The sequence below is a fragment of the Protopterus annectens genome, chromosome 7.part0 (genome assembly GCF_019279795.1).
Source record: "Protopterus annectens isolate FY-2018-M chromosome 7.part0, PAN1.0, whole genome shotgun sequence".
NCBI classification, from domain to species: Eukaryota; Metazoa; Chordata; order Ceratodontiformes; family Protopteridae; genus Protopterus; species Protopterus annectens.
The window spans coordinates 556,111,975-556,135,942 of record NC_056739.1 but is presented as its reverse complement, the minus strand read 5'-3'; the positions used below and the strand labels follow the sequence as shown (position 1 = coordinate 556,135,942).

The 23,968-nt window shown below is 40.1% G+C and overlaps 1 protein-coding gene across 1 annotated transcript in view; it reads left to right on the top strand.

Moving 5' to 3' along the window:
• The first annotated feature begins 18,813 nt into the window (after window positions 1-18,813).
• Window positions 18,814-23,968, top strand: part of LOC122806051 (P-selectin-like) — a 564,812-nt gene continuing 559,657 nt past the window's right edge. Inside the window, exons 1-3 of the mRNA XM_044076291.1 lie at window positions 18,814-18,864; window positions 19,544-19,745; window positions 23,216-23,395. Of these exons, the coding sequence (XP_043932226.1) occupies window positions 18,814-18,864; window positions 19,544-19,745; window positions 23,216-23,395 (433 nt within the window). The remainder of the gene's footprint in view (window positions 18,865-19,543; window positions 19,746-23,215; window positions 23,396-23,968) is intronic.

Genomic DNA, 23,968 nt, shown 5'->3' with positions numbered 1-23,968 from the left:
CCAGTCCCAGTGGAGTGTGTTCCCTGTGTAATATTGAGGGAACTGCACTTGATGCAGAGAGCTACATTTGAAAATACTGTGAGATTCATTCCTGTTTTTAGCAATCATTTTGCACCGGTGTCAGCAGTGAGGATTGAGGCTCCTTGATTACTGGCCTGGGGTAAAGAGAGGCCATCACATATTGGTGTCAGAGCAGTGGGATATTAATTGAACTTCAATAGCCTGTGGACAATTGTCACTAAAGGTGTGTGTACTCTTTACAACCTCCAGGTAAACATTCAGAGTTTCATTTTAATAATAGTTTTATTTATTTTTGTTAGTTTAGTTTAGTCAGGGAAAGCAGGCAAAGATGTCAGCAGAGGATTATGGTAAGCTGACAAAGAACCAGTTGGCCAATGTGTGTGAAGCCAAAGGACTGGTGTTTCCTAACCAGACTAAAGAGGAAGTTATTTCAAGTTAATTGCAGTGGCAGTGCAGACCAGTGGCCAGGAGGGCAACCAGTTTGATGATGGGGATGTCCAGCCTTCAAAAGCAGGACAGTTTGCCTTTTCCTCAGAGACACCATTGTCATAAGATACTAGGCTTCCTGTTGAAAGAGAGCTGGGAGAAGTCACAAAGACAGAGTTCAGACAGGCTCAGCTTTCAGATCCTACTTTATGAGGCTTGAGGGAAATGGCTAAGGTGACCCCTAATGCTGAAGGAAAAGGGGAGTATGTATAGTGGAACAAAGGGTTACTATATAGAGTGTGGACCCCTGAGGGAGGGCTAGAGGTCGAAGTAATACAGCAGTTGGTAGTACCCAGAGCCTACCATCTGGCACTTCTAGCCATAGCCTATGACATTCCTTTTGAAGGTCATATGGGCATAAAGCATACCAAGATACATATTATTCAGAACTTCTATTGTCCTGTTGGCCTGGCATTGCAAGGGATGTTACAGGGTACTGCAGGACCTGTGAGTAGTGCCAAAAGGTAGATAAGGCAGGGGACAAGGTCAAAGCTTCATTGATGCCTTTGCCTGCCTTTGCCTGCCTTTGCCTGTGATTAAAAACTTGTTCCAGAGGGTAGCTGTGGATATTGCAGGGCCTCTGGGTACTCCAAGTTCCACAGGCAAGAAGTATATCCTGGTGGTAGTAGATTGTGCTATTACATACCCTGAGGTGATCCCAGGAACACCAAATGAAGATCACCACGATGTAAAAAATATATCAAGATTTTATTATAAATAACAAGCGCTTTCGCATACAAACTGTATGCTTCCTCAGGTTATAATACTTAAAGAAAGATCAAATGCTTATATAGTAAAAATCATCACATAATTTCCCGCTCTTTCTTCATTCAATTGATTAATTGATCATTTAGTTGACCAATAATTCATTAAACATCAACTTATTCAAACAGCATTAGCTTTAGAACTTGCCTTTTAAAAACTTCTTGCTAAAACACATGTATACCAATGCTTTGGCTCACTTATAAAAAAGTGAATGTATAAGTGCTCAACATAAGTATAAATAAATAGGTGCTTAATCAGAATATGGAACATTCCAAAAACAAAACAAAACAAAACAGACAACAAATGCATAAAAGTTAATACTTATAAAGTGCAAAAAAAATATATATATATACAAAGACTTGTCTGAATAATAGCAGCGTATGTCTATGTATATAAATGGCACTGAATACACTGAAAATGTGCCATATTTATGTAAAGGTATAAATAAATAAATATATATGCACTAAATATAATGGTATATGTCATATAAAATATATAAAATATATAAAATATGAATAAATATATTTATTATATCAAAAATATATATAAATATATACGTATATGAAAAACTTAAAAAATGTATAAATATACATGTGAGCTAACCATAAAATCATGTTATGATGACCATGATCAACTAAAAATGTAGCACTTCTAGATCACTAAAAATTTTTTCTTTTTAATATATATTATTTTAAAGGTGGTATCAAATAAGTCTAAAAATATATTAATGTTGACTTAATAACTTCATGCTAATGTGGTTTATGGAATATTCACAAACAAAACAAACTGCTGGTATAGAAATATCAAACTTCTTTTATAAAAATAGGAAGGTTAAATTTCTTAGGAAATCAGATGTTGTTTAAGCTACCTCGAGGCTAGTACAGATTTCAAACTAACCATACTATTATGCTTATACCCTGAGGTGATGGCAGAGAAGGTGGCAAATGCTTTGTTAGAGATTTTCAGCAGGGTAGGTCTCTCAAGAGAAATACTGACTTACAGAGTTGCCACTTTCATGTCAGACCTGCTGGCTTGTCTGTGGAAGCTTTGTGGAATGAAGCACCTAAAGACCATCCCCTGCCACCCCCAAACTAATGGTCTTGTAGAGAGGTTAAACTCTACACTAAAGACCATGCTACAGGCTTTTGCAGACCAGTTTAAGAGAGAGTAGGACAAACATTTGCTTTATCTATTGTTTGCATACGTAGAGGTTTCCCAGAAATCCACAGGTTTTTCACCCTTTGAGTTGCTTTATGGGCATAGGGTGAAGGGGCCTTTAGATTTGATTCATGATGAGTGGGAGGGTGTGTGTGAATCCCAGAAGGAGTGTTTTGTGGCATATGTCCTAAACCTCAGGACAAGGCTTAGGGAGCTCATGGGATTGGCCCAGGAAAACTTAGCAGGAGCCCAATAACAGTAAAAAGGTCTGGTATGACAGGAATGCTCGAACCCAACATTATGCTGTGGGACAAAAGGTGATGGTGCTCATTCCTGTCAGACACAATAAGCTGCAAGCAGCTTGGCAGGGGCCCTTCGCAATGTTATGGAAGGTCAGTAATGTCAATTACATGGTAAACCTGTTAGGCAGGAGGCAGGGGCACAGATCGTATTATGTTAACATAATGAAGCCTCAGCATGTCAGGGAGGTCCTGGGCAGACTGCAAATGGCAGGATTGACCATTAAGCTCAGCAAGTGTCCGGTGGGTATAGCAGATGTCTCTTACCTGGGACATAGAGTGGGGAGTGGTAAGATTAGGCCAGAACCTGCCAATGTGGAAGCTATTCAGACATGGCCTATCCCTGTTACCAAAAAGCAGGTGACGTCATTCTTAGAGACAGCTAGGGACTATAGAAAGTTCGTTCCCAATTATAGTTCAGTAGCTGCTTGCCTCACAGACCTGACAAGGAAAAACAAGCCAGATAAGGTAGTGTGGACCCCAGCCTGTGAGCAGGCATTCCAAAAGCTTAGAGTGACTTTGGGAGGACCTCCTGCATTAGTCAGTCCAGATTACAGGAATGCCAGTGCAGATGGACTCTTAACACAGGGTATAGGTTTCATGTGTTTCCAGACAGGCCCATTTCTCTCAAGCTGTCCTCCTGTGACCATGACTTGAGCACGTGAAGTCTGTCAAATATCTGGGCTTTCTGTTTGATGAGGCAGTGCCATTCTTTGAGCAAAGCTCTTCTGGTATGAAAAAGACTTATTCATAATCAGGACTGCTTTAGTGTTGCAGAGGTTCCCTCACTCTCACTTCTAAAAATACAATTCTCAGAGCACTTCTTTTCTTTTGCCTAATTAACAGTTGTATCCTGCTTCATCTTAACCACATATTGATAAACCTAGCTCTGTATATGACAGGACTGTACAACTCATCCTGGGAGCAGCTCTTAATACCCATCACTGTGCCATTTTATGGTTGCTTGCCTGCCTGACATAACTGATAGGCTGGTCTGTATCAGCACTCTCATTCCCATGCCATCTGCAACGTTAACATCCTCGTTTGATACTTCCTCCCTCAGACCTTGCATACTTCCAAAACCTCTCTGTTTCAGATGCCACTTAGTAGATGCAACTGGGGAAGTAGCATCTCACGTGCAATGCCCATGATGTGACATTGTTTGCCTTGACATATTAGAGAACTAAGATCCACTTATACCTTTACATCTTAACAAGCTTGCTTGTCATCCAGAAATAGGTGTGCAAATCTGTTACCAATATGGCAACTATGCAGTGTGCCTAACATCTTATTGTAAATATTTTAATGCCGTTTGTGGACACTATAGGTTAGTTTGTGATTACACATATTTTTATTTTATTTATTATCTTTGTAAGCAACCTATGCACAAATTATGTTGAAAAGTGATATACTGCTGTTTAAATATTTGTTTCTCCATGTTCTTCATGAAGCTTTCCAGCCTGATCTGCATATCTTCCCTGAAAGTGGGTCATGGGCTCAGTTGAATGGCCTGCATAACAAATTATAAATTAGTTGCTGAATAAATAAAGTTGCTGGACCATGTGGTAAATAGAAGAAGAACATGATTAGAGAGTTATTCCCACTGGATCACTGAACCTTCAAACTTCCCACAGCAAAGCACATTGACCACATTGTCTTGATGCTACATTTGATAATCATGGAAAGTATTTAAAGATAGTCACAGTAAAAATGTTTCTAACTTCAAATGTGGGAGTTAAGTATGTCCTTTTACTGAAGTCATTACAACCTTCAGTGTTGTATGTTTAGAAAGCAGAGGTGTAGGGGTAAAGCCCTAACACTGAGGGATGCAATAGGCTACAGTCACACTGTAGAAGAGTACATTTTCATGGATCACACAAGCTACCTGAATCCATGGTAGTTTGAGATGAGAGATAGTTGAAATTGGCAAGCTAGGTGTAAGAATTCTAGTGACAGAGTGGCAAAGATGATTCTCCCCGCAAAGCTGACTCAGGAAGCCCTATCTGAGATGGCTGTGGTGATTGTTGAGATCGTCACTGAATGGGCAGTATTTAAGAGAGGATGATTTCTTGTATCTGATGATGTCAATTTTCATTCATTCCTCAATGTATGGGTTTGGATCTGACATTTGGATCCGACTCTGCCGTTACTCCAAATTCTGGTGAACAACAAACTCTCAAGCTGTCTTCTTACCCACAATGCACCATGCTAACTTCCCTCAGATCTCTTTTGCTGGTTTCACAGATGTCTTCACAAACAATGGAGCCAACAAACCAACAAATAAGTGACAAGCTGGATACAGATAACCACAGAAGTAGCCTAATCTGCCATTTAAACTCCTTTAGTTCAATGAGCTCATTCCATGGGCCCCCTCTTGTATTTTTTCTAACTATGTCCAAACCAAGAAAATCAAAACAGTGTTCAGGATGGTCTAACACATACTTGGCCAGGGCATTTTTAAGATTCCCCTTTTTATTATCCAAGCCTTTTTAACTGAGTAATTGCTACTAGACTAAGCCCTTTGTGTAGCATACTCTCCCTCCCTTCTACCCTACCCCCATCCACTGTGTAGCACAATATATTTGTCTTGCTACTTCTGTATTCATTGCCCTGCCATTGTTTGGTATAATTGGGGTTACACATTTCCCTCCCTAGCCTATTGTACCGGCTCTGACAAATTGCGAAGGTTTTTATTTTATTTAATTTTTTTTTTTCATACTCTCTCTGCCTTTAATAACGGATATTTTCAACTCCTGCTGTAAGAAAATGCCCTTTACTTAGATGTAATTGCCTTCTGACCTTGCTCTGTAAATTGCCTAGATATTCCTTAACACTCTGTGTAGAGGTACAATGCATATTTAACCTGTTCCAAGGGTATATAGTCTGCCTGCAATTGCCTAGATATTTCCTTAACACTCTGTGTAGAGGTATAATGCATATTTAATCCTGTTCCAAGGGTATATAGCCTGCCTGTACTTGCTGTTATATCATTGCATTTATCTGCTCCTCACAACGGACTTTTTAAAAATGTATAATTGCATTTGTTTTTAGATTGTTTACTAGTGGTTGTGACACTTTCTAAACCTTGTTAGTACTGCCTTGCTCCTTGCTCCCCTTCTTTGCTGCTCTCAATTACTTTTACTGTCCCCTTAACCCTCCCTCTCCTATACCCTTCTTCTAGACCTACTCCTCTGTTCCTTTGCCTTTTCCCTTCTATATGTTTCTCCACCTCCTTTACTGTTTCGCTTATACTGTCCTCCTTCTCCTCCCTTCTTCCTATACTTACTTTTTGTCTATTTCTCCCCTGTCCTTTACAGCTCACCTATCCTGAGGGTCCATCAGTACCTCCCAAATGACATGGACTCCTCGCTCAAAGCCAAGTTCGGCCCACCTGGATTCTTATCCTGCTAACCAGTTTGGGCTTATCCGAAAGGAACCCACAGTGTGGAATCCCTCACCTTTTTGCTCTCAATAAATGTATGTAACTTTAAAACCAAAAACAAAGTCAATTTACCATAACATCCTTATATGCTAGCCTGTCCCCCAGTGTGTGTCTCAGCAGCCTACCGCATACCTCAAAGATCCCATTCTAACTCACTACCTCTAATTTCCCATTCCATTCTTCTATCCCTCTGAAGACTTACCCTAGTACTCACTGTTACCTATACCTTTTCCTACCTCTGTCTCTAGCTCCATTTCTTTCTCCCCTTAGTCTTTCTGCCTATTTCCTCCACTCACCACTACGTGGCAGCACTTTCCCACTTGATGCATATTCCTACCCTACTTTATAATAACTTTTGCTGTCCTCCTGTCTTTTTGAGCTTTCTTCTAAAACCTACCTCTTTCTCCCACATATTTACTACAGCCTACTATCCCATAACTTTTCTTCTCTCTCCCTCCACTAACCTATTCTCCTCTCCCCCAGAATTACTTTGTTTCCTCTATCACTCCTACCCAGCTCTTACTGCACCTTCTCCTACTTACCTCAGCTCCTTCCTGCAGTGGCTGATACTTTTTCCAGCAGGGCTCTTCTGCTCTGTTGCTCTATCCCGCTCCGTTCACCCTGCGGGCTCACTCTGCTCCCCTACCCTGCCCCCAATTCCCACCCACCCCAAGTGGTCCTACATTTATTGTCATCCCTTACTCCCTCCCCATTTTCAACACCCAATCCCACAACAGTATAACTCCTCCCTCTCCACCAATCACACCTGTCCTTCTACTCCTCCCCCATTACATCACCTCAGCTTACTTCCATCAAAACTCCATTACCTCTGTCTCTTTAAAACAAACTTCAACCACAAGTGCCCTCTTTTAATTCCACAACTCTCACCCCCATAACACTCCTCCTCATTCTATTTCCTCTATACCATGCCACCTCTTATACAAACCTCCATATACACCCTCCACCTTCAACACCAAACCCCAACCATTCAAATCACTTCCACAACATCTCTGTCTCTCTTACCACCTTTCACCCCACCTCTCTGTTCTCTTTAAAACTCTTCCATATTCCCTCAAATTTCTACAAACCTAAACCCACATCCCAACATCCTTGCCTAACCAAACAAAATCCAACAAAACTAATACATCTTCTTACATACCTCTTCTTAGCAGGCGACATTCATCCTAACCCTGGACCAAACACATCTCCAACTTATAACCACAACTCCAGTAACAAACCTACAAACAAAGACCTCAAATTCCTCACTATCAACTCCCAAAGCTTAACTAATAAAATTACCCTATTTCATGCCTGGGTCAACCATAACTCACGTGACATAATAGCCATCTCTGAAACATGGCTCAAACCACACATAACTGACTCAGAACCCCCCCCCCCCCTATTTCAATGCATCCGATCTGACCGCCTAAATAAAAGATGTGGTGGAGTCGCTCTACTTTACTCTAATCACCTATCTATCACACCTTTCCAAACTCCTATTCCTTCCTTTCATAATGCTGAACTAGTAATTGGCATGCTAAAATTAAATAAGCACAAAAGTATCTGCATCATCTCCCTCTATATTCCCCCCGGCAATAACACCAATACCTTAGAAGACTTCCTCTCCTGGACTTCCACAAATATAAAGCAAGAAACTTACATATGGAAGACGTAAATATTGACTGGCAAAAAATCATAGATCCCAATCTCTCCCTGTCTCTTAACCTATTCAACTTTACTCACCTTATTCACACCATCACTAGACCCAACAAAACTAACCACCCCACCTCCATCCTAGACTGATACTAGTGTATCACCCAAATAGAACCACTACATCAGGTGCCACTCCCAACCCATTAGGTGCCCACCTTCCTGCATTCACCCACAGAGCCACCTCCTCCTCCCCATACTCCCACCACCTCCTACATACCCGTAACCTAACTTTAACCCCTCCACATTCACTACCTCCCTTAAGCTCATTAACTGGAACCCTCTAAAAACACTGCCTCTTGACAAAGCCGTAGATTTCTTCAACTCTGCATTCCTTTCCATTTTAAACTCCCTAGCTCCAACTCGAACCAAAAGGGTTAAAGCCAAAACAGCACCCTGACTCACTAAAGCTACCAAAAAAATTATGCAACAAAGCGACAAATGTTGGAAAAGCTACCACCATCATAAACAACCTGAACTGTTACTAAAATATAAACAGCTATGAAACCTAGCCAAAAAACAAGTCATTAAAGACAAAAAAACCTACTACAACCACCTACAAATAAACCACACAAAAAACCCCAAACAATTCTGGAACTCTATAAACACCCTCCTCAAGCCAGGTACCACAAAAAAACCTTGTCCCGACACTAGCAAAACTGACCAAGAAATTGCCAATCTATTCAATACCTTCTTCACCTCCTCCATTGCTGAGCTGACCAAAACCTTCCCAAATAACATCCCCCTACCCACCTCCTCCCAAGCTTGCACCTCATCCCCCCTCTCCCCCAACTTTGAACTTAAACCAATATCCACCAACCTCATAAAGAAATTTCTCTATAGACTAAAACCTTGCACCAATGCTCCAAACAACATTCCCTCCTCCTTCTTAAAAATTGCCTCTGACAGTATTGCATTCCCTATTAGCATCCTGATCAATAGATCACTTCTTGAATCATATGTACCAAAACCATGGCGTTCTGCCTTTATCCTTCCTCTCCACAAAGGTGGAAAAAACTACAACTTCTCTAACTTCTGCCCCATTGCCATCCTCTCTCCCATCTCTAAACTTCTCGAAAAATGCATTCACATACAACTCATGCCATTCCTAACCGAACATCAACTTCTATCTCCTACTCAACACGGCTTCTGCCCAGAACACAATACCAACACAGCCCTCCTCTCCTTCCTACACTCTGTCAATTCAGCCCGAGAATCTGGTTACTTAGTTTCATCCGTTCTATTAGATCTATCTAAAGCCTTTGATACCATCTCTCATACCCATCTACTTAACCATCTATCTAACCTTAACATCTCCACAAAAACTCTTTCCTGGTTCTGCGGCTATCTTTCTGACAGGTCCCAAGCAGTGAAATGGGGCCAGTCCTCTTCCTCCTTCCTTCCAACACCCACAGGAGTTCCCCAAGGTTCCATTCTTGGCCCTCTGCTAAGCCATTCCTAACACCAAAATTGTCCAATATGCAGATGACTCCACTGTCATCTGCCATGCCTCCAACCAAACTGAACTCAAATGTCTAACTCAATCCACCTTCTCATCCACTGAAAAATGGATGCACCATAACAACCTCTCACTAAATGCTAACAAAACTAAAATTCTCCTTTTCACTCCCTCCAAATCTACCCACATTGACAAACACTATTTTCAAATTACCAGCCTAAACAACTCTGTCATTGATATTGTTCCCTCTGCCAGCCTGTTTGGGGTCACCATTGATGAACACCTAAAATTTAATACCCATATCCAACGCAACATCAAGAAAACCCACATAAAACTTGGCCTTCTCTAGAGAAATAATCACTTCATCTCTCCCTCTACTAGACTGACCCTGGCCACAACTTATCGTCTCCCATCTCTCCTTTATGGCACTCCTCTGCTTACTAATCTATCTTCCACCCTTACCTCCAAGGTAGAAGTATGCTACAACAAAATCTCCAGGTTTGCCACAAATGCAAAAGCCTCCTCCCACCACTGCTCCTCCCTACTAACCATAAACTGGCTTGAACTCCCCAATCAACTAGACTTCCTTCAAATTGTCTTAGCCCACAAATTACTTTTTCAACCCAACAGCTGCCCAGCTTTATCCAATATCCTCCAACCTTACAGCCTTCCAAGACCTCTTAGATCCACTCACCAAAACCTCATTACCGTCCACAAACCAAAGCGTCCTGCTGGTCAGCTTCTACTATCCTTCATCCTAGCTAAAAAATGGATTGCCCTGCCCTCCACCCTGAGAACTTATGACAACCTAAATACCTTCAAAAGTCTACTTCACTCTTACTTCTTCTTCACAGAAAATGTAACTGCACTCCACACCCCATACCTCCCAAACTCCCCCCTTCCTTCTCTCCTGGCTAAACTCATTACCTTTCAAACTATTGACTTATACTCCGACTACAACTTATAAGCTATCTCCTCCCAGCATATCACTCTTTGACTCTAATTTCAGTCCTTTCATAGCTACTTAATCTTCTTAGCTACCAAGTATTAGACTCCTCCTCTATCCACTTCCCTTCCTGGTAAAAAACTTGTTTACAACTCCATACTGAATGCTATGTAAAATAATCTTTCGTGTGATATCTCAATTTGATACACAACTTAGCAATGTAAAATATTTGTATATGTTTATGCAACTTGTTTTGCAGTGTAAAAGAATTTCTTTCATGTGCTATTTTAATATGATATGTAACTTATCAACGTGAAGAATTTCTATATGTTTATGTAACTTGCAAATCTTCACAACTTAACAATGTAAAAACTATTATGTAACTAGTTATGTGGAGCTTTTCTCCCCTGGCCTCCACTGAAAATGGGCTCTCGAGCCCAGTGGACCTCCCCGGTCACCAAACTGGAATAAATAAATAAATAAATGTTCATATATTCTTTCTCTGAATTTTCTTTGGGTTTTTCCAACATAAAAACAGGGACACTGAAAACATTGAGCCAAATAAATAATTCCCACAGAGTTACAGTTACAAAAAACTTGGTGTGAATTTGCATTTTGTTCACAATAATCACATCATGTACCTTAATTAAAGGACATTGTCTCCAAAATCCACATTTATATGTCCCAAACTTCCTATTAGTGGGAAACACGTGGTCGTCCTTATTGGATTCCAGTAAATTCTTAAGTGATCTCCCTCTCCTAAACACAATCCTAGGAGTAGATCCAACGGTATCCAAGTAACTATTAAAACAAGAGAAAATATTCCAATTCTTTCTCAGAATGTTACATATATGGGAACAATCAATGGTATAGGTGGTAATAAAGGCATGGGTAAATTCATCACAGTGGTTGCCACCAGAAGAAGAAAAGCCCGCCCTCTCATCGTTACTGTATAGTACGGGGACATATTGACCAATAGCTCTTTTGTATTCCACTTCAGTATATATGCCCTGGATTATGTTGGGGGGATAACCCCTAGAAATTAACATATCAATAAGTTTACCTGCTTCTATTTTAAAGGTCTCATCTTCTGTCACCATCCTGGTAAGTCGAACCAGTTGACCATTTATTATCCCCCTCTTCTGGTGCTCTGGGTGGCAACTGTCATAATGCAGGAAACTATTAGAAAAAGTGGGCTTTCGATAAATATTGCTAACCAATCTCTGGTTTAACTTGTCTTTGGAAATCTCTACATCTAAATAAGTTATGTTAGTATCACTCCATTGAGAAGTAAACTTCAAAAAAGTAGTAGATTAATTCATATAATTGATGCATGTTTGCAGTTCATCCCCGGATTTGTTCCATACAATAAATAAATCATCCAGGAAACCCAAATAAATATCCCAGGGGGTATAGCAAATTGCCAAAGAATGTATTTCTTTTCCCACTGAAGTAAAATTATATTAGCAAAGATGGGGGCACAAGCTGTCCCCATCGCCACACCTTTCTTCTGCAGTAAACACAAACTTGTTTTTTAACAACAGTTCCATGCAAATATCCAAACAGTTGATTTCATTATTGGAAAACTTTTTACACTCAATGAGAAACTCATGAAACCATTCAAGTCCAATGTCATGTGGTAACACATTAAAAAGATTCATCACATCAACAGTACAAAATATCAAATCATCATCATGTCTGACCTTTCTAAGTTTTTCTAAAAAAAATCCCATGAATCTTTAACAATGTGCTCATGTATATCCAGTACATTTTTCAACTTAAAGTCAATAAATTTTGCTAGGGGGGTGGGTTTTAGAGCTGGCAGCATTTACAGTTGGTCTCATCAGTGGGTCCCACTAGTTTTTGTGTATCTTAGGGAGCCCGAAAATAGAGGGAACAATCGGATATCTGACCTCAAGAAACTTCCACTCATCTACTGTAATCTGCCCGTGGTCTAACATGTCCTGAAGCAACCAATCAGTTCTTGCATAGGTAACGTGTACCATATTCATCATAAAATTCACCCTGCTACAAAAAGCATGCCTTCATAATTTATAATCACAACCCCCCCCACCACCACCCTTTTCGGGTTTCATTATCCTCAAGCTCTTGTCATTACATAACTTCCTTAATAACTCTTTTTCGCTAAAAGACTAGTTGTTAAACTGCATTGTTTTTTTTTCTGTAATAACAATCTAAATTCAAATTCACATAATTTCTCAAATAGCAATGGTGCTGCAAGGGGGGGTTAAAAGTGCTTTTTCTGGTTAAAATAGAAACTGCCCTGGCCAAGCATGTGTTAGACCACCCTGAACACTGTTTTGTTTTTTTTAGTTTGGACATAGTTAGAAAAAATACAGAAGGGGGCCCATGGAATGACCTCATTGAACTAAGGGAGCTTAAGTGGCAGAGTAGGCTAAATGCCTGTAATTACCCTTGCCTAAATGAGAATGTGTCTCTTTCCAGTGTTTTGAAATTGCAATCTTATACTATATAATATACATGTTTTTTTATTGTGTGACCATTTGAATAGTTTTTTTTAACTTTGTTTATTATGTATTGCTTACATCATTATGCTTTGTTTAGCTTTGACTGGTTAATCTGGTCATTTGTTTTTGTGTGGGAGGGATATTTAAACAGTGTGATTTCACTTGTTCAGTGTTTCTGACGAAAGCGCTAAAACAATAAACTTTTGAGTCTTCTAGCTGCTTCTGTGGTTATCTGTATACAGCTTGTCGCTTATTTGTTGCTTTCACAGATGTGGTTGAGACAGTTCTCGAGCAGTTAAATGAATTATTCTTTAATAAATTATTTCTTCTTATCAAAAATTTATGATACTTCTAAAGTTTAACTCTGCTGGAGAAGCATTATTCTCCTGCACTATAGCCAAACTCTGGAACTCCCTCCCATCCTCAATTACCTCTGTAAATTCTTGCACCCACTTTAAATCCTTACTAAAATCACACTTCAGAACCTGTCAGATATGCCCTTGCAACACCCCCCCTCTAATACCATTCACTCCCCCCACCCACTACCTCTCTCAGCCCCCTATCAACAACCTACTCTTAGCAAGATTGGCTACTCATGTTCCCAGCTACCTACCACATAATACTAACTTCTTGTAGCAACAACTGCTAATGGCTGTTATGTAACTCAAAAACAGTTTGTATCAATTGTTCACTGATGAATCTCAACTACATTTTAACCATGTTTAGTATATGCCACCATATTTTAAAATTGTACTCTACAGCTGTTTTACATCTGTTTTCTTCTTGTCTTGCGTCCTTAACTGGACTAATGTCTATATTTAAATGCTATGTTTTTTTAACTGTATAATGCAAATAATAATGTGGAGCTTTTCTCCCCGGGCCTCCTCTGAAAACAGACCTGTGTCCAGTTGGACTCTCCCGGTCAACAAATGTAAATAAATAAATAAATAAAAATAAATAAATAGTTAAATCTTTACATTTCTTCCACTCCTTTTCTTTGGTAATTTTGTACCTTTAGGTAACTTTGTACACATTACGCTTGTACTTTCTACCTTGGTGAGTAGGTCTTTCCTACACTTAGTAAATTTTTCGCTTTACACTTTTTACTGTTAATCCACATAAAAAAAAAATCCCTTTTTCTTACTTCTCTTTGAGTGTTGTATTACTGTTGGTTAGAATTTATTTCTAGCTGTTCATTAGTGTTATAATGTTGGGTAAAGGATTTCAGAAGTCTGAGAGATGTAGGCACAAAATGCCTTTCTCTGACTGCTATTTTCTCTGCGTTTATTGTTTAGGTGTGGTGCTCTTGAGTAATGATGGCAGTATTTGTCATGGGTTCAACTTTTGTGCTTGTACTGAGAAAAAATAAACTTATTTTGAGGAGTATGTTACTAACCCCCTTTTCAGAGGCCCTTTCTGGAGTTCAACCTCTGAAAACTAAAGCAAGGGACCATTTTAAATAGTCCAGATCTGTAGAGTCTTTGGCTTTGACTTTTTACTGAGCTAAAGAAAAAAAGAAACAGTTGGACCCAAAGCTTAAAGGGAGACGACCTTCCTCAGGTCCGAGTGTGTATATATCAAGCCCTTTCATTTTTGATCCATCAAAACATCTTTTGAATTGGAAAACTTCGAACACAGGACTGTTACCCCGAATGGTCTATTCACCAACTCTGGATCCAGTGCCAGGCAGGGTGCTGTCTCCATTCCTCGAACAGCACCCTAGGTGGATGTGGAAAGGATGGTCAGGAGACTCTTAATAGAGCAATTTCAGAAGGGAGTCTTCCTGGTTCCTACCCCTTCAGCTCTGTAACCTCATCCAGTTTCTCCTCCCACTTCTACTCTTACTTCTCTGACCCAACCACTGGTATTGGAGTCTTTGGATCCAAGAGTCCCAGGCCCCCTCTGTGACAGATCCAAAGAGAACTTTGTCCTTGGATCTAACAGATACCTTGAGTGCACCAGCTCTGACTTCTTCGGATCTGGAGGACTCGTAGAGCTGAAGCGTCTGGGTCGGATCTGAATGGATGGAGTCAGCTCCAAGGTCTTCTGAGCCATCTCTCTCCCCTTTGAAGCTTTGGTGCTGGATGGCTCATCTCTGGATTCTGCCTTGGTGCAGAAGGAGGTTGCAGGCAAGAATTGCATTTTCTCGGCTCCTTTGGCTTCCTTCTCTCAGGAGCAGTTGGTCTTTGAGATTGTAGAGAGAGTTTTCTTGGCTCAGGCAGGTCAAACGGGTCCTTCCTCCTCAGATCCTCCCTCGACATCCCTTCTGACTTTGCACCATGAGCCCCATCATTCTGTGCCATTGGGGCAGCCAGCCGAAAGCTTACAGACCACCCTACCAAACATTGTCATCTCTTTTGATACTTCTACGGATGAACACACCAAAGAAGCCCCTAGGAAGAAGACATGCAAGAGGAAGTACTTAGACTCCTTCCAGGAGTCCGTCACAGGGGATACTAACTTTGATGAGGGAGAAGGGTCTTCAAAATCACCACCTGATGATGTCTCCTTTTGAGACATCCTTGAAATCCTTAAGCAGAAGGGTGGTTGGTCTGCACAATGAAGAGTGAGTATTTCTGGAAACTTTCTGGACTGGCGCGTCTACCTCCTGGGTCAATCCACCCACTGATGACCTCATTGATTTGGTGTCTAGCTGGATGTGAAGGGAACTAGATATGATTGAACTTATCCCCAAGAGACCAGACAGGATTCTAGCCCCACTAGCAGGAAGAGAGTACTGGAGCAAGGGTGTACCGGTTAATGCCAAGGTCATGGTGACAGCCACAAGTAGGAACTCACGGAACAGAGTTCCACTGTCCATCTCCCTAACAAAGAGTCTAGGACTTTGGACAGATTTAGGAAGCAAGTATATGCTTCAGATACTTTTGCTGTCTGATCACTGAACTACTTGGTGCTCTTCACAAGATTGCAAAGGAATTTGATTTAGGAACTTTCAGACTCCCTTTAAGGGTCCTCTACTGCAGGAGCTGCAACTTCTGTGGCCTCACAGTTGGCTACTCTCCAGTCGACTGCAAATTCTTCCAATGAGGCTCATTTCACATGCAGCAGAAGGCACCTCAAGGGCTGCAGGTTCAGGCATTTCCATCTGAAGGCTTTGCTGGATGCACCTGTGTGGTTTTGTGCAAGCCTTTTAAGTCTTCTTTCATCAATTCTCCTTTTGATGGTTCCTTTTTTGTTCTCCCCACAGTAAAAGATACACTCTCCAGGTGTGAGAAGGATGGAAATACCCCTTCTGCAGTGAGAGTAGTTTGTTTGACCCCCTCAATGGACCTTTTCTAGGAATCAATGAGAAGGATGAAAGATGTGATTCAGGAATTCTCAGGGTCCTTTCCAGGACACACGTGGAGATGGTTCCGCTGAGGCGGGGGGAGGGTAATGGCAGAAGATGCTTCTGCAGAAGAGGAGGCCTGCAGAACCAATGGGTCCAGGAATTCTTTTTCTGACAGACCCTTTCAGTGCTCCTGAATGGAGGCCCAATTACCTTCCTCTGGAGGCAGTTGGGGATTGCTTATCTTTGCACAGTGAAGCCTGGCTAAGCATAACAAAAGATATTTTTGTGGAGAGCATTATTTCCAGAGGGTATATTTTTCCCTTTACTCTTCCACCCCCAACTTTCAGGAACATCCCCGATGTTCCACCCAGTCAGAGAGAAGTAGCAGCATTAGAGATATGAAAGCTGCTAGAATTAAAGGCCCCTCTGGACCAAATAGAATCCAAAACTTACTCAAGATTATTTTCTACTGCCAAAGAAAACAGGGGACTGGAGACCAATTTTAGATCTTGATTTGACAAATCAATTTCCGGATGGTCATGGTTCAGTCCATTGTGCTCTTTTTGTGCAAGGATGACTGGATGTGCTCGATAGACCTTCAGGATGCATACAATCACATAAAAATGAACAGGCAATCCAGAAGGCACTTGTGCTTCTGGCTGGGAGCCAGTCATTATCAGTTCAGAGCTCTGCCCTTTGGACTCACCACAGCCCCCAGGGTGTTCACCAAGTGCATGGCAGTAGTAGCAGCTTAACTGAAACTGCAGTTATTGCGGGTGTTTCCATATTTGGATAACTGACTCATTACCGCTCTGACCAGGCATCAACTGGTACAGGCATGAGACTATGTTTTGCAGATTTGTTCAAATCTAGGAATAACCATCAGTTACAACAAGTCTCAGTTACAATCGACTCAGTCTGTGGAATTCATAGGCACGATAATCAACACAAAATCTATTGTAGCATCTCTTCCCCTTGTGAGAGTACAAACAGTAAGATATCAGGTCAAGAAAATAATCTGCAATACCAAAATTACAACCCAGTTGACTCTGCAAGCCCTAGGATCAATGTCAGCAGCAATAATTTTAGTGCCCCTCGCAAGATATCATATGCGAATTCTGCAATGGATGCTGCAATCACAATGGTCAATTCTATCTCAACCAGTGCCGACAAAGGTACGAATAACTCAAATATGTAGGTAGTATCTCCCCTGATGGATGCAGTCTCAACAACTGTTGCAAGGTTGTCCTTTCATCCTCCCTCAGCCCAAGGCTATACTGACCATGGATGCTTCCCAGATCAGGTGGGGGGAATCTTCTGGGAAAGATGGTGCATGGCACTTGGTCCCCTGAAGAAGCCAATTTGCTTATCAGCATTCCGGAGATGAGAGCAGTGTTCTTAGCATTGTGAGCCTCTACAGAAGTAAGTTGAAAAGATTTGTTTTTTGGACAGAACAGAATCAGGTGGAACCCTTTCAGCCCAGATTCATTCTGTTCTCGAATTTTTAGCGAGTTTATTTAATGAGGGAGCTAGCTCTTCAACTGTCAAAGTCCATCTCGCAGCAAATTCAAATTTCTGTATGGAGTTTCAAAACTCTTCCTTGTCTTTCTCCAAACTATGTAAAGTTTTTTGAAAGGTATTCTTCTACTTAAACCTCCTTACAAGGATCCTATACTACCATGGGATCTGAATTTGATTTTGCATGCCCTGATGCAGCATCCCTTTGAACCTGCAGCCAAATGTGATCTAAAGTTCTTAACCTGGATGACTTATCATTTTAGTGGCAATTATTTTTGCTAGAAGGATCTCACAGCTTCAGGCATTATCTTCCAAAACCCCATATTTGATGTTCCACAAAGTCAGGGTTGCCTTATGTACCAATGTTTTTTTTTCTGCCTAAGGTGGTATCACAATCCAGGATTTACCAAACCATTAATCTGTCAGTGTTCTTCCCAAATTTTGTGAATAAAGGAGAGTATATGCTGCATTATTCGGATGTTTATAGGCAATTGCGGAAAGACAGACCAGTTCTTTGTCTCCTTTGCTTGTCACAAGATGGGCAAATCTGTCACTAAAGTAACTGTAGCAAGATGGTTGACAGATTGCATCTCATCTGTCTATACTAAATTGAATCTCTCTCTATCAAAACCTTTACAAGCTCATTCAACTAGGTCTATGGCTTCATTCACTGTATTCCAATCTAGAGCATCCATGGGTAATATATGTGCAGCTGCAACTTGGTCAAATCCTCATACTTTTATCACTCGTTACAAACTTGGTCTGGTCTCGGGGGGAAGAGCAGCCTTTAGCTCAAACATACTCAGGAATATCCTTCCTTAGAGTACACCCAAGAATTTACGTAGCTGGGGACTCTGTCCCATACATTGAGGAATGAATGAAACATCAAATAAAGAAGTTATGTACTCACCATAAGGTTCCATCTGTGCTGTCCATTTTCATTCTTCCTCGACTCCCCACCCTCCTTCCCCCTCCATGTTTTCACGATGACTTCTGGAGTAAAGGGGCCTTTGAGTGCAACAAGGACACTATATGTCCCTAGTATTGAACTCCATTTATGGCAAGTCCTTTTTTCTATTTTTCTCTTTCCATTTCCTCAAGCTGGATATAAGATCTGAGGGAAGTTAAGCATGTAGTATTGTGGGTAACTTTTTTGTTTTGTTACATAAGAGTCCAGTTATGCTGTATGAAGAGTAAATTGTATGATTCTAGATGCCATAATTGTAGAATGATAATTCACTGGTGCAAGCAGCATTTCCAACAGAGATTTACTAAAATGGTAAGAGGGTGGGAGTATACAGTAAGAATAAAAACGTCAGCTTCACTAAGTCTGCACACATAAAAAAAGAAAAGAAAAGTATAGCAGACAGCCTTTAGGCAAAAGGTTGGTATGGCAGAGCTGAGGAGGAGGATGAGGAAGGGAGGAAGCTGGCACACATGACAGCTGAAGGGAGGATTTATGACTGTATATTTCATGAAGGAATGATAGAATATAAGTCAGTGGTGCCCAGGGTTCTAGAGTGCCTGGAACAGATTGAACAGTAATACAGAGGAAAGGTAGTTGCATAGAGGCTAACTGAAATATTTAGGGGTGTTAATAGATCGTAGTTCAACCCTGTCACTTTAGTATTACGACTACATGGTAAGCTTTAAAAGTAAGACTTTTTTAAATTTCCAAAGTACACAGATTTAAAAGACTCTTGAGAATATGTAAAGAAAATAAAATTTCAAGTACTTATTTTTGACAGGTTGGTTAAGCATTGGAATTAGTTACCACTGATGTTAAAGACTATAACACAATGGATCATTTTAGACAAGACTGGATAACCGTTAAGAGTTTTATTATTTATTAGGATTAATGGGAAGGCTAATATGAACTACTGTCTTTACCTATATCCTGAATATGAAAATTTTCTTTCACTTTTTTTTGAAAAACTGATCATTCTGTGATAAATTAGTTACATATTTCTGTGTTTTCAGCTGTTATATGCCCTCAGCCTGAAGTAAAAGATGGGCAGAAGGTAAATGAGAGTGGACGAGGAAGCCAGTTTAATACTTCATTTACATTTGAGTGTAATGAAGGGTTCACACTCAGAGGCAGTTCAGTCGTGACATGTAATAAAGATGGACACTGGGATCCTCCACTTCCTAAATGTGAAGGTAAGAGTAATTATTCATTATTGGCATACTTTGTGTTTACATGCATAACTGGTGTACTTCATGTTGTTCAGTTTGATCTTATCAAGTACTCCCAGTACAGGCTACTCCTTTTCAACACCAGATGAGCAGTATGGAAAAATGATAAGACTGTAAATGTATTGCAGATTACATCAGACATGCTGGTGGGAAGCATAAAAGCCTGATGTTTTGGGAAGCATGCTTGTGCACCCAGCACTGAATGGGGCCATGCAGCAGTAGGATGATAGTATTAAGGAACTACATGGGCCTGACTTGGCAGCGTCTAATGCATGCACACCTCTGTGCTTGTGTGTGGATGTATGTGATTGAGGTGGCAGGAAGTGCATGTTGGCTGATCACCTCATACTTTGGCAGAAGACACAAGTAGCACCACCTAGTCGACTGTCTGACTTCTCAACTATTTACACCATTGAACGAATAGTGACAGTATCCAAATAAATGTATCCATGTATCTAGGATTAGGCTTTGAGATATGACCTGACCTCATAATGTAATTAGAACTGAGTTTAGCAACAGGGACAGTCACTGGAGAATGTTCTGCTTCAGGATTTTCAGGGATACTTTCAGGAACAGTAACAGATGATGAAATGTTCTGTGGAACAGGAACATTGAACAAATCACTCTGAGAATTAGTCTCTCCATTCCAGGCAAGATGCTGTAACACTGGCTCGGACACTGGTAATAAATGTTTCTGATTCTGCCTAAGTTCCATCTCTTGTGATTCCACAGTGCACAATCTCGGTTCTTCATGCAAATGTTTCACAAGTCCGATCCGATCAAATCCTTTTTCTGTCTACATCCTCATTATCTTATACTCTTTCTTTTAACAGATTCAGAGGTTGTTGGTCTTCTCATAGTACGACTTTTGGGACAAAGCCTTTTTTAGAAATTGAGCTTTTACTGCTTTGTTATTTTTAGCACATGGAACCAACAAATTCTTACTGATTGGTAGTGTAGTTCTGGTTTGTCTCAACATAAGTGTCTGAGCAGGTGAACCAAATAAATTATCGCGAGGAATGTTTCTGAGATTAAGCAAGTTTAGTAAAACATCAGTATAGTCTCGTCTGGATTTCTATAACAGCTGTTTTGTACTTTGAACTACACTTTCAGCCAAGCCGTTTAACTGCGGGTACTCAGGACTACTAGTAAGATGAAGAAAGTCCCACGTTTCAGCAAATCTTTTGAACTGCTGACTTGTAAACTATGCACCATTTTCAGAAATGACTTTTTGCGGACTACCATGGATAGAAAAATGTCTCTTCAACTTTGTAATGACAGTACTGGACCTTAGGTTTGGAAGCAGGTAAATCTCGAACCAATTTGAATAAGAGTCTACTAAGACCAAGTAATGTTGACCATTCCACTTGAAAATGTCTGTAGCTACTGTCAACCAAGGTAGTTCAGGAATCTGGCCTAACTGAAGTGGTTCTTTTTGTTGATACGGTTTAGCACTATTACAGACAGAACAAAACACAAGCGGACTTGGTCTGCGAAATCCTTCTGCCATGCCAAGAAATTACTTTTAGACACAATGAAAACTTGGCCCTTGTAATTATATATGAACATTTACACATACCAGGTACTTGTAATAATATTCAAATGTACAAAATCTCTTTGAAATGACTGTACTTAGTGAAATAACTGTACTGTAATACTGCACACACTTGCCAACACTCTGCACACTGTGGGCACTGAATAGCTTTAGTTAATGTGAAAACATAGTTGTTGTTTGTGGTTGTTTTCCCTTTTTATGCATTTTACGCAATTCAGATATTTCAAATGTTTTCATAATTATTTCAAATATTTTTATCAATATGTCACAGTTTCGAACATTTCCTTTAATTAGAAACTTGTTTTGAGCATTTTGAATGCTTTATTTTATATTAGTTGTGTAAAAAATCATTTAAGCAAGTTTTAGTACCTGGAAATTCGTTTCTGACCTGTTTGCAAGTTGTTTGAACTTCGAATGATCCACTGGTGTATATTCCTCCATTACTGACTGTGCGCCTCATAGTTTTAACTTTGGATCCCATTCTGACACCATATCGCTCATCTTGTGTATCCATATATGACAATGAGGCTTGGGTGTTCGTTTAAGTAGTTTATTACACACAAACACATCTGAATGGAAGACCGTAACATTAAACTTAAACTAACTGACTGACTGCTACACACATACATGCTTTCACACTGGCTACTCACTCAAAGTGTCACTCTTGCTTACACATGCTCAGTACTTATATGCACGTGCCCACTAACTAGAATACCTCTTAAAGGTACATCACACACACTGATCTACACTAACTACACAATGAAATTAACAGACATTTTTTTGACTAACTACACATTGACGTTAACAGTCATTGTGTTGACTAACTACACAGTGAAGTTAACAGGCAGTCTGTTGACTATCTACACAATGAAGTTAACAGCCATTGTGCAACTATGCAATGAGGTTAACAACCATTCTGTTGACTTACTACACAATGAGGTTAACAGCCATTCTGTTGCCTAACTACACAGTGAAGTTAACCGTCATTCTGTTGAGTAGCTACACAATGAAGTTAACAGTCATATGCTTACTTTGCAAGGGTGTAGGTTGGCAGACTATTGTCATCTGTATACAAAATGTGTAATGTTGTACATTTTACTGAAGTGAAGTCAAGAGTAACGCCCCTTCAAGGGTGAGGGACCCATTGTTTGAGCAAAGTAGAAAAGTAATATGCAGGCTATTACTTCTAATATGAATAATGCAGTTCTGTTTTCAGATGGCTGTACTGAGACAGTAGAATGCTGGAATGTTTAGTATAGGTACACAATTAAAAAAGGCTCATGCCATCTTTCTGATGCACAGATGCTAATTTTGCTCATCAGCAATCTTTTATGTTGTTCAAAGTCATACTGATATAAGGATATTAGCCAGTTAGAAACTGAGATGACGTAAATGATGCTGGCCTTACACTGCGATCACCAGTTTCACCTGTTCAGGATGTATGCATTGAACAAGACCAGGAAAGCTTTAGTGTGATGTGAACTTTTTTAAGCATTGGTGGATATCTTGATTAGTTGTTTTGAAGGAAGAAGGCTGGAGGTCAAAGAAGTGTACATGACTTGCATCTGAAAGAGAAAGCTGTAGAACTGCCTTAATATAATATCATTTCATTACGAGACTGGGAAAGCTGTAGAATACAGTAAAAGAAGAATGTTGGCATATCAGTCTGTGCATATCAGGCTTCAAAGGTGCTTGGCACAGACTAAAAAAACGTAATACTGTAGAGGTGGAAAAGTTGCTATATAAGGGCTGTGTAAAACTTTTTAATGATACCAGTGGATGTTTCCTTCTGTTGTGCTTCTGAAGTTGTGGAGTAAACTCGAAATATTTCTTTTTATTCACAAAATGATTATGCTTTAAAATTTGTTTCTCTTTTCAGTGGTTATGTGCCCTAAACTTGTAGTGCAAAATGGACAGAAAGTCAACGTGACTGGACCTGAGAACCAAGTTAACACTTCTGTTACAATCAAGTGTAATAAAGGTTTCATTCTGAGAGGCACTTCTGTTGTAACCTGCAATAAGCATGGCAGATGGGATCCTCCACTTCCTACATGTGAAGGTGAGAGTAAATCAGCATCAATGCCATGATTTATGGCTGCATATAGAGATGCTGTATTATTTGTGTGTTGCTGTGTGAACTCATGAGCACTTTTAGTGTGGGATATTTATTTTCTGCATTTCATAAACAGTATAGTAAATGTTAAAAGAACTACAACTGTGTTAGAAATTAATGAGACTGTAAGAGTAAACTGTGACAAGCAGGCAGCTGATGGGTGTTTCTGCTCCCTTATTTATTTATTAACGTATTTTAATATTTTTTTACCCTGTTAGCCATGAGGACAAATGCTGTAAGAATGGATAAATTACAAAAAAATGTAGCCTGCATGCTCTGAGAATGGATACATTACAAAAAAGTACCCTGCATGCCTAGTAACTACCTATGAACCTATAAGCACTGGCCTTCAAAAATCATCGCAGAGGGTCAGAAAGAGAAACACTTTATTTTTCAGAACTGAATGTCCTTTAGATACTAAACTCAGTATGGTCTGAGAGAAAGAGCCTATATACTGTAAATAGTTAGAGATATGTGTACCCTCCTACATGTCTAACTTTTCAACAGAATCAGTAAATC